This window comes from Triticum aestivum, chromosome 7D (genome assembly GCF_018294505.1).
Source record: "Triticum aestivum cultivar Chinese Spring chromosome 7D, IWGSC CS RefSeq v2.1, whole genome shotgun sequence".
In the NCBI taxonomy this organism is placed as follows: Eukaryota; Viridiplantae; Streptophyta; class Magnoliopsida; order Poales; family Poaceae; genus Triticum; species Triticum aestivum.
The window spans coordinates 33,848,441-33,860,618 of NC_057814.1; the positions used below are offsets into that span (position 1 = coordinate 33,848,441).

Below are 12,178 nucleotides of genomic sequence, written 5' to 3' on the forward strand. Positions count from 1 at the left end.
ATAAAAATGTATTTGTAACTAAATAAATTTTGTTGTGAGATCTGAAATCGAAAGCATGCAAGAGTGTAGATGGTTAGATGAAACATACCGACAAGGCACTAAAGAAAATCACGAGGCAAATGCCCTTTCCGAGATCTCATTGCAATAAATGTTCGAATAATATCCTTATCATCAACTGACTTGAATAATTCCCGCTCAGTGTAACATATCATCAAGTCATTGAACCATTCATTATTGATCTTACTACGCAGTCTAGTCTTGATAATCTTCATTGCTGAAAAAGCTCTCTCAACAGATGCCGTTGACACCGGCAATATCAACGCCAACTTAATAAGTTTGTATACCAATGGAAATACCAAATGTTTCTCAGTTTCAACCATCTTCATGGCCAAACTTTGAACATCATCACAAGTAGATGTACTCAAAGAAATCATGAATAGATGAGCAACTACTAGCAACAGAGACAACCACCAACTGCAAACGATGAGCATAGCAATGAACATAGAAAGCAAAAGGGTTTTCATCTATGATATTTCTCTGCAAACCATTAAACTCGCCTCTCATATTTGAAGCACCATCATATCCTTGCCCTCGTATCCTTGAAATAGGTAACTTATAATGATCAAGAATTGCATAAAGAGCATTCTTTAGTGCCTCAGATGTAGTATCTTTGACATGATGCAGAGCAATAAATCGTTCCACAACCTTTCCTTTGTCATTCAAAAACCTATATAAAAACAAGGTTAGTTGACAACATAGAGAATAAGTGGCAAGCAAATAATAAGGAAAGAGAAATTACTAACCTCAACATCACTGCCATTTGCTCTTTCACAAATATATCACGCGATCCATCAATAAGCACAGAGAATTGTTTATCACCAAGTTCAGCCATGATCCTCTTGGTAACTTCATGTGCACAACACATTGCAAGCTCCTTTTGAATGTCACCAGATGTCATTGTGCAATTTCTTCCACCACGGTAAAAAGCATCTCTCACTTGTTCATTTTTAATCTTTTCCAAATCTATCATCTCTCTAAAATTCCCCTTGTTCAGAGAAGTAGAGGATTCATCATGTCCACGGAAAGCCAAGCCTTGTCCGATGAGATATCTTGAACAACTTACAGAACAAGTCAAGCGGATCTTATACATTTCTTCTGATTCCTTGTTTGTTCTAGCAAAATTGCTTGCCACACTTTGTCTCTGATTATTATAATCATCATAATGCTTGACGCAATAGTTGTGCTTACTACCAGGACCACCAATATGATCTTTGAAGGCTTTAGATGCATGCTTCCAATCAGTGAATCCTTCTTTGGTGAATACATCATAACCAAAGTGCACAGGCCCTCCAGGTTGCTTAAAGAGAAAGCAATAAAAACAATAAGCTGCCTTCTTCCACTCACTGTATTCAATCCATGAATGCTTTTTGTACCAAGATTTAGAAAATGCTCTTGATGAACGTGAACTTCCAAATTCAGTACGAGGAAATTTATTCAAATCTGGTTGCATTGGACCCTTCAATACATATGCTCTTCTCACTTGATCTTGAATATTAGGAGGATACTCACAAATTTGTTTCCTCTTTCCTGGATCGCGCTCAATATCATTTGGACTAAATTCATTGGCAATGTTAGGAGGTGGTTGTGCCTCCACTTCTTTTTCCGATTGCACACCATTCACATTTTCAGTGCTTGCTCTATCAATCAAGAACCTCCTCATTTCTGAAATTTAATGATAAAGTTTGAGGTTAGTTGTTAAACAAGTAAATAAGAAAATGAGCTACAAGTGACAGGTTCATAGTACAGAACTACTTGAAAGTAGTTGCTAGTTAGTTAGTTCTACTACAGATTAATTGACTTGAAACTAAATACTTATACATGGTATGTTGAGGAAAATCATATGTGGATCAAAACGTTAGGAGGTCCTGACCTAAAAATAAGCACAGCGTAATCTGTAATCTATTTTATCTTCCCTTCTACAGTTCTACTTCAAGATGTTCAGTAATGTGAGCTGGCACAACAAGCTCTCCTTCCAATTAATTCTGCAAGAACCAATGAACAATTCATTCCCTACCCACCAATTATTCAGAGATGAGAATCCCTAGCCGGCTAACCCTAATTCTGATGGAGGATTTTTACCGAACGAAGCCGGAGCGAATGAGAAGGAGGGGGTTGAGGGACGACGCGACATCCGGACGAGTACACTGCCTGGGAGCGTCGCGTCCGCTCGCCGCCGGCCGTGCGTCTAGCCGTCAAGGGCAGTAGTGCCAGCCGCCAGTCCAAGTCCATGCGCTCGCCGCCTGTGAGAAAACGAAGAGACAGGGAGTTCGTCGAGCGATCGATCCCTGGCTCGCTCGCGTGTCTTCTGCATCGGCTTGGGCTGCAGACTGCTGTATTCGGCCGCTGTGAGAATCGAAGGCCCATTTTTTTTGCCCGTGTGAACCAACCCACGGAACGTGTTTTGCCCTTTAGAATTTGGATCGATCGCTACTGTCCAGGACAAGCGAGCCCGGGCAAGTGCTGGGCGGTGCCTCCGCCACTGACTGCTGGCTATATAGACATGACATGTCATCAAGAGTTAGCATTATTACTTACTTATACAATAGAGCTGGCTATAAGGTTGGCTAAGAGTTCACAACTTTTTTCACCTTCTCTCTATCTCTTTCCTCTCATTAAATGTTTTTACCTAGGAGCACACGTAGAGGTTGGCTCTTGCATGAGAGCTCAATCCACCTGCCGCACGCCGACGACGCGCCGGCCTACCTCCCCCGCGACCACTTCGTCCGCTACCTCGACGCCTATGCCGACCGCTTCGCCGTGCGCGCGCGCCTCCGCCTCCGCCGCGAGGTCTGCTCCGCGTGCTTCGTGGACGACTGGTGGGAAGTGGAGGTCGTCCACCTCTGCACCGGCGACGCGGAGTGGTACGTGGCGAGGTACCTCATGGTGGCCATGGGGGAGAGCCCGAGGTGCCCGTGCTGGACACGTTCCCCGGCGGGGCCATCCATGCCAGTGAGTACCGGTCCGCCAAGGGTATGCGGGGAAAGGAAGTGTTCGTCGTCGGGTGCGGCAACCCGGAATGGAGGCTTGGGGAACGTAGTAATAATTCAAAATTTTCCTACGTGTCACCAAGATCAATCTAGGAGATGCTAGCAACGAGAGAGAGGGAGTGCATCTTCATACCCTTGAAGATCGCTAAGCGGAAGCGTTACAAGAACGCGGTTGATGGAGTCGTACTCGTGGCGATTCAAGTCGCGGAAGATCCTGTTGGGGAACGTAGCGGAAATTCAAAATTTTCTACGCATCACCAAGATCAATCTATGGAGTAATCTAGCAACGAGGGGAAGGGGAGTGCATCTACATACCATTGTAGATCGTGATGCGGAAGCGTTGCAAGAACGCGGATGAAGGAGTCGTACTCGTAGCGATTCAGATCGCGGTTGATTCCGATCTAAGTGCCGAACCACGGCGCCTCCGCGTTCAACACACGTGCAGCCCGGTGACGTCTCCCACGCCTTGATCCAGCAAGGAGAGAGGGAGAGGTTGGGGAAGACTCCATCCAGCAGCAGCACGACGGTGTGGTGGTGATGGAGGAGCGTGGCAATCCCGCAGGGCTTCGCCAAGCACTGCGGGAGAGGAGGAGGACATGGAAGAGGGGAAGGGCTGCGCCAAGAGAAGAAGAACTTCGTGTGTTGGGCTGCCCCTTTGCCTCCACTATATATAGGGGGAGAGGGAGGGCTGTGCCCCCACCTAGGGTTCCCTCCCTAGGGGTGACGGCAGCCCCAATCCCCATCTGGGGTGGCGGCCAAGTGGGGGGGAAGGGAGGCGCACCAGGCATGGGCCTTTAGGGCCCATCTGCCCTAGGGTTTGCCCCCTCTTCTCTCTAGGCGCATGGGCCTTGGTGGGGAGGCGCCCCAGCCCACCTAGGGGCTGGTCCCTTCTCACACTTGGCCCATGTATGCCTCCGGGGCCCGTGGCCCGTCTCGGTGGACCCCCGGACCCCTCCGGTGGTCCCGGTACACTACCGGTGATGCCCGGAACACTTCCGGTGGCCAAAACCATACTTCCTATATATAAATCTTTACCTCCGAACCATTCCGGAACTCCTCGTGACGTCCGGGATCTCATCCGGGACTCCGAACAACATTTGGTAACCACATACAAACTTCCTTTATAACCCTAGCGTCATCGAACCTTAAGTGTGTAGACCCTACGGGTTCGGGAACCATGCAGACATGACCGAGACGTTCTCCGGCCAATAACCAACAGCGGGATCTGGATACCCATGTTGGCTCCCACATGTTCGACGATGATCTCATCGGATGAACCACGATGTCGGGGATTCAATCAATCCCGTATACAATTCCCTTTGTCAATCAGTATGTTACTTGCCCGAGATTCGATCGTCGGTATCCCGATACCTTGTTCAATCTCGTTACCGGCAAGTCTCTTTACTCGTTCCGTAACTCACATCATCCCGTGATCAACTCCTTGTTCACATTGTGCACATTATGATAATGTCCTACCGAGTGGGCCCAGAGATACCTCTCCCTTTACACGGAGTGACAAATCCCAGTCTCGATTCGTGCCAACCCAACAGACACTTTCGGAGATACCTGTAGTGCACCTTTATAGCCACCCAGTTACGTTGTGACGTTTGGTACACCCAAAGCATTCCTACGGTATCCGGGAGTTGCACAATCTCATGGTCTAAGGAAATGATACTTGACATTAGAAAAGCTCTGAGCAAACGAACTACACGATCTTGTGCTAGGCTTAGGATTGGGTCTTGTCCATCACATCATTCTCCTAATGATGTGATCCCGTTATCAACGACATCCAATGTCCATGGTCAGGAAACCGTAACCATCTATTGATCAACGAGCTAGTCAACTAGAGGCTTACTAGGGACATGGTGTTGTCTATGTATCCACACATGTATCTGAGTTTCCTATCAATACAATTCTAGCATGGATAATAAACGATTATCATGAACAAGGAAATATAATAATAACCAATTTATTATTGCCTCTAGGGCATATTTCCAACAGTCTCCCACTTGCACTAGAGTCAATAATCTAGTTCACATCACCGTGTGATTAACACTCACAGGTCACATCACCATGTGACCAACATCCAAAGAGTTTACTAGAGTCAACAATCTAGTTCACATCACTATGTGATTAACACTCAATGAGTTCTGGTTTGATCATGTTATACTTGTGAGAGAGGTTATTAGTCAACGGGTCTGAACCTTTCAGATCCGTGTGTGCTTTACGAAAATCTATGTCATCTTGTGGATGCTACCACGCGCTATTTGGAGCCATTTCAAATAACTGCTCTACTATACGAATCCGGTTTGCTACTCAGAGTCATCCGGATTAGTGTCAAAGTTTGCATCGACGTAACCCTTTACGACGAACTCCTTTTCACCTCCATAATCGAGAAAATTCCTTAGTCCACTAGATACTAAGGATAAGTTCGACCGATGTCATGTGATCCATCACCGGATCACCATTGTACCCCTTGACCAACTCATGGCAAGGCACACTTCATGTGCGGTACACAGCATAGCATACTGTAGAGCCTACGTCTAAAGCATAGGGGACGACCTTCGTCCTTTCTCTCTCTTCTGATGTGGTCAGGTCTTGAGTCTTACTCAATACTCACACCTTGTAGCACAGCCAAGAACTCCTTCTTTGCTGATCTATTTTGAACTCTTTCAAAATCATGTCAAGGTGTATGTTCTTTGAAAGTATCATCGGGCGTCTTGATCTATCTCTATGGATCTTGATGCCCAATATGTAAGCAGCTTTATCCAGGTCTTCCTTTGAAAAACTCCTTTCAAACAACCCTTTATGCTTTCCAGAAATTCTACATCATTTCGGATCAACAATATGTCATTCACATATACTTACCAGAAATGTTGTAGCGCTCCCACTCACTTTATTGTAAATACAAGTTTCTAACAAACTTTGTATAAACCCAAAGTCTTTGATCATCTCATCAAAGCATACATTCCAACTCCGAGATGCTAACTCCAGTCCTTAGAAGGATTGCTGGAGCTTTGCACATTTGTTAGCATCTTTCAGGATTGACAAAAACCTTCTGGTTGTATCACATACAACCTTTCCTCAAGAAAATCTTCGAGGAAACAATGGTTTGACATCCTTCTGCAAGACTGCTAATACAATTCCAACAGACTCTTAGCATCGCTACGAGTGACATCGTAGTCAACTCCTTGAACTTGTCGGAAAACATTTTAATGACAAGCCGAGCTTTCTTAATGGTGACACTTACCATTATTGTCTGTCTTCCTTTTAAAATCCATCTGCACCCAACATCCTTACGACCGTTAAGTACATGGATCCTCTCTCGGATTTTATGGCCTCGAGCCATTCGTCGGAATATGGGCCCACCATTGCTTCTCCATAGCTCGTAGGTTCATTGTTGTCTAGCAACATGACTTCCAAGACAGAATCACGTACCACTCTGAAGTAGTACGCATCCTCGTCGTCCTACGAGGTTTGGTAGTGACTTGATCCGAAGTTTCATGATCACTATCATGAGCTTCCACTTCAATTGGTGTAGGTGCCACAGGAACAACTTCCTGTGCCCTGCTACACGCTAGTTGAAGTGTCGGTTCAATAACCTTATCAAGTCTCCACCATCCTCCCACTCAATTCTTTCGAGAGAAACTTTTCCTCGAGAAAGGACCCGTTTCTAGAAGCAATTACTTTTGCTTCCAGATCTGAAATAGGAGGTATACCCAACTGTTTTTGGGTATTCTATGAAGATGCATTTATCCGCTTTGGGTTCGAGCTTATCAGCCTGAAACTTTTTCACATAAGCGTCGCAGCCCCAAACTTTTAAGAAACGACAACTTAGGTTTCTCTAAACGGTGTCGTCTCAACGGAATTGCGTGGTGCCCTATTTAAAGTGAATGTGGTTGTCTCTAATGCCTAACCCATAAACGATAGTGGTAATTCGATACGAGACATCATGGTATGCACCATATCCAATAGGGTGCAGTTATGATGTTCGGACATACCATCACACTGTGGTGTTCCAGGCGGTATTAATTGTGAAACACTTTCCACAATGTTTTAATTGTGTGCCAAACTCGTAACTCAGATATCTCTATGATCATATCATAGACATTTTATCCTCTTGTCACGACGATCTTCAACTTCACTCTGAAATTACTTGAACCTTTCAATAATTCAGACTTGTGTTTCATCAAGTAAATATTCTCAGCATCTACTCAAATCATCTGTGAAGTAAGAACATATCGATATCCACTGCGTGCCTCAGCACTCATTGGACTACACACATCAAATGTATTACTTCCAACAAGTTGCTCTCTTGTTCCATCTTACTGAAAACGAGGCCTTTCAGTCATCTTGCCCATGTGGTATGATTTGCATGTCTCAAGTGATTCAAAATCAAGTGAGTCCAAACGATCCATCTGCATGGAGTTTCTTCATGCATATACACCAATAGACATGGTTCGCATGTCTCAATCTTTTCAAAACGAGTGAGTCCAAAGATCCATCAACATGGAGCTTCTTCATGCGTTCTATACCAATATGATTCAAATGGCAGTGCCACAAGTATGTGGTACTATCATTACTATTTTATATCTTTTGGCACGAACATGTGTATCACTGCGATCGAGATTTATTTTAGGTGCAAGACCATTGAAGGTATTATTCAAATAAACAGAGTAACCATTATTCTCCTTAAATAAATAACCGTATTGCGATAAACATAATCCAATCATGTTTATGCTCAACGCAAACACCAAATAACAATTATTTAGGTTTAACACCAATCTCGATGGTAGAGGGAACATGTGATGCTTGATCACATCAACCTTGGAAACACTTCCAACACATATCGTCATCTCACCTTTAGCTAGTCTCCATTTATTCCGCAGCTTTTATTTCGAGTTACTAACACTTAGCAACCGAACCGGTATCTAATACCCTGGTGCTGCTAGGAGTACTAGTAAAGTACACATTCATATAATGTATATCCAATATACTTCTTTCGACCTTGCCTGCCTTCTCATCTACCTAGTATCTAGGGTAGTTCTGCTTCAGTGACCGTTCCCCTCATTACAGAAGCACTTAGTCTCGGGTTTGGGTTCAACCTTGGGATTCTTCACTAGAGCAGCAAATGATTTGTTGTTTCATGAAGTATCCCTTTTTGCCCTTGCCCTTCTAGAAACTAGTGGTTTTACTAACCATCAACAATTGATGCTCCTTCTTGATTTCTACTTTCGCGGTGTCAAACATCGCGAGTTGCTCAAGGATCATCATGTCTATCCCTGATATGTTATAGTTCATCACGAAGCTCTAATAGCTTGGTGGCAATGACTATGGAGAACCATCACTATCTCATCTGGAAGATTAACTCCCACTCGATTTAAGCGATTGTGGTACTCACACAATCTGAGCACATGCTCAACGATTGAGCTTTTCTCCCTTAGTCTGCAGGCTTAAGAAACTTGTTAGAGGTCTCATACCTCTTGACGTGGGCACTAGTCTGAAATCCTAATTTCAGTCTTCGGAACATCTCATATGTTCTGCGACGTTTCAAAACCGTCTTTGGTGCCACAATTCTAAACCGTTAGCATTACGCACTGAACTATCACGTAGTCATCAAAAACGTGTATGTCAGATGTTTCGCAACATCTACAAACGACGCTGAGGTTCAGCACACCGAGCGGTGCATTAAGGACATAAGCCTTCTGTGCAGCAATGAGGACAATCCTCAGTTTACGGACCCAGTCCGCATAATTGCTACTATCAACTTTCAACTAAATTTTCTCTAGGAACATATCTTAAACAGTACAACTAAAGCGCAAGCTATGACATAATTTGCAAAGACCTTTTGACTATGTTCATGATAATTGAGTTCATCAGATTAATGTACTCCCACTCAGATAGACATCCCTCTAGTCATCTAAGTGATACATGATCCGAGTCAAACTAGGCCGTGTCCGATCATCACGTGAGACGGACTACTCATCATCGGTGAACATCTCCATGTTGATCGCATCTACTATACGACTCATGTTCGATCTTTAGATCTCTTGTGTTCCGAGGCCATGTCTGTACATGCTAGGCTCGTCAAGTCAACCTAAGTGTTTCACATGTGTTCCGAGGCCATGTCTGTACATGCTAGGCTCGTCAACACCCGTTGTATTCGAACGTTAGAATCTATCACACCCGATCATCACGTGGTGCTTCGAAACAACGAACCTTCGCAACGGTGCACAGTTAGGGGGAACACTTCTCTTGAAATTTTAGTGAGGGATCATCTTATTTATGCTACCGTCGTTCTAAGCAAATAAGATGTAAACATGATAAACATCACATGCAAATCATAAAGTGACATGATATGGCCAATATCATCTTGCGCCTTTTGATATCCATCTTCGAGGCGCGGCATGATCACCTTCGTCACCGGCATGACACCATGATCTCCATCATCGTGTCTTCATGAAGTTGTCTCGCCAACTATTACTTCTACTACTATGGCTAACGGTTAGCAATAAAGTAAAGTAATTACATGGCGTTTTTCATTGACACGCAGGTCATACAATAAATTAAGACAACTCCTATGGCTCCTGCCGGTTGTCATACTCATCGACATGCAAGTCGTGATTCCTATTACAAGAACATGATCAATCTCATACATCACATATATCATTCATCACATCCTTTTGGCCATATCACATCACATAGCATACCCTGCAAAAACAAGTTAGACGTCCTCTAATTGTTGTTGCATGTTTTACGTGGCTGCTATGGGATTCTAGCAAGAACGTTTCTTACCTACGCAAAAGCCACAACGTGATATGCCAATTTCTATTTACCCTTCATAAGGACCCTTTTCATCGAATCCGATTCGACTAAAGTGGGAGAGACAGACACCCGCTAGCCACCTTATGCAACTAGTGCATGTCAGTCGGTGGAACCTGTCTCACGTAAGAGTACGTGTAAGGTCGGTCTGGGCCGCTTCATCCCACGATGCCGCCGAATCAAGATAAGACTAGTAACGGAAAGTAAATTGACAAAATCGACGCCCACAACTACTTTGTGTTCTACTCGTGCATAGAAACTACGCATAGACCTAGCTCATGATGCCACTGTTGGGGAACGTAGCGGAAATTCAAAATTTTCTACGCATCACCAAGATCAATCTATGGAGTAATCTAGCAACGAGGGGAAGGGGAGTGCTTCTACATACCATTGTAGATCGCGATGCGGAAGCGTTGCAAGAACGCGGATGAAGGAGTCGTACTCGTAGCGATTCAGATCGCGGTTGATTCCAATCTAAGCGCCGAACCACGGCGCCTCCGCGTTCAACACACGTGCAGCCCGGTGACGTCTCCCACGCCTTGATCCAGCAAGGAGAGAGGGAGAGGTTGGGGAAGACTCCATCCAGCAGCAGCACGACGGCGTGGTGGTGATGGAGGAGCGTGGCAATCCCGCAGGGCTTCGCCAAGCGCTGCGGGAGAGGAGGAGGACATGGAAGAGGGGAAGGGCTGCGCCAAGAGAAGAAGAACTTCGTGTGCTGGGCTGCCCCTTTGCCTCCACTATATATAGGGGGGAGGGAGGGCTGTGCCCCCACCTAGGGTTCCCTCCCTAGGGGTGGCGGTAGCCCCAATCCCCATCTGGGGTGGCGGCCAAGTGGGGGGGAGAGGGAGGCGCACCAGGCATGGGCCTTTAGGGCCCATCTGCCCTAGGGTTTGCCCCCTCTTCTCTCTAGGCGCATGGGCCTTGGTGGGGAGGCGCCCCAGCCCTCCTAGGGGCTGGTCCCTTCTCACACTTGGCCCATGTATGCCTCCGGGGCCCGTGGCCCCTCCCGGTGGACACCCGGACCCCTCCGGTGGTCCCGGTACACTACCGGTGATGCCCGGAACACTTCCGGTGGCCAAAACCATACTTCCTATATATAAATCTTTACCTCCGGACCATTCCGGAACTCCTCGTGACATCCGGGATCTCATCCGGGACTCCGAACAACATTCGGTAACCACATACAAACTTCCTTTATAACCCTAGCGTCATCGAACCTTAAGTGTGTAGACCCTACGGGTTCGGGAACCATGCAGACATGACCGAGACGTTCTCCGGCCAATAACCAACAGCGGGATCTGGATACCCATGTTGGCTCCCACATGTTCCACGATGATCTCATTGGATGAACCACGATGTCGGGGATTCAATCAATCCCGTATACAATTCCCTTTGTCAATCGGTATGTTACTTGCCCGAGATTCGATCGTCGGTATCCCGATACCTTGTTCAATCTCGTTACCGGCAAGTCTCTTTACTCGTTTCGTAACTCACATCATCCCGTGATCAACTCCTTGGTCACATTGTGCACATTATGATGATGTCCTACTGAGTGGGCCCAGAGATACCTCTCCGTTTACACGGAGTGACAAATCCCAGTCTCGATTCGTGCCAACCCCACAGACACTTTTGGAGATACCTGTAGTGCACCTTTATAGCCACCCAGTTAAGTTGTGACGTTTGGTACACCCAAAGCATTCCTACGGTATCCGGGAGTTGCACAATCTCATGGTCTAAGGAAATGATACTTGACATTAGAAAAGCTCTGAGCAAACGAACTACACGATCTTGTGCTAGGCTTAGGATTGGGTCTTGTCCATCACATCATTCTCCTAATGATGTGATCCCGTTATCAACGACATCCAATGTCCATGGTCAGGAAACCGTAACCATCTAGTGATCAGCGAGCTAGTCAACTAGAGGCTTACTAGGGACATGGTGTTGTCTATGTATCCACACATGTATCTGAGTTTCCTATCAATACAATTCTAGCATGGATAATAAACGATTATCATGAACAAGGAAATATAATAATAACCAATTTATTATTGCCTCTAGGGCATATTTCCAACAGATCCGATCTTGCGCCGAACGGACGGTGCCTCCGCAACACACGTACAGCCCGGGGACGTCTCCTCCTTCTTGATCCAGCAAGGGGAGAGGAGAAGTTGAGGGAGGACTCCGGCAGCACGACGGCGTGGTGGTGGAGCTTGTGGTATTCCTGCAGGGCTTCGCCAAGCTCTACGGAGGAGAAGGAAGAGTTGGAGGAGGGAGGGGCTGCGCCAGGGAAGGGGTGCGGCTGCCCTCTA

At 45.9% G+C, this 12,178-nt stretch overlaps 1 protein-coding gene and 1 pseudogene across 1 annotated transcript; one reads left to right on the top strand and one right to left on the bottom strand.

Annotated features, from left to right (window-relative positions):
- Window positions 1-405: 405 nt before the first annotated feature.
- LOC123170700 (zinc finger MYM-type protein 1-like) lies at window positions 406-2,310 on the bottom strand. Its single transcript, XM_044588499.1, has 3 exons — window positions 2,140-2,310; window positions 804-1,722; window positions 406-727 (listed from the first exon to the last, which is right to left on the bottom strand). Exons 1-3 carry the CDS (start codon window positions 2,189-2,191, stop codon window positions 406-408), a joined length of 1,293 nt encoding a protein of 430 aa, XP_044444434.1. The 5' UTR covers window positions 2,192-2,310.
- Window positions 2,311-2,676: 366 nt separating this feature from the next.
- The window catches only part of LOC123170701 (probable indole-3-pyruvate monooxygenase YUCCA11), a 28,009-nt pseudogene continuing 18,507 nt past the window's right edge, over window positions 2,677-12,178 (top strand).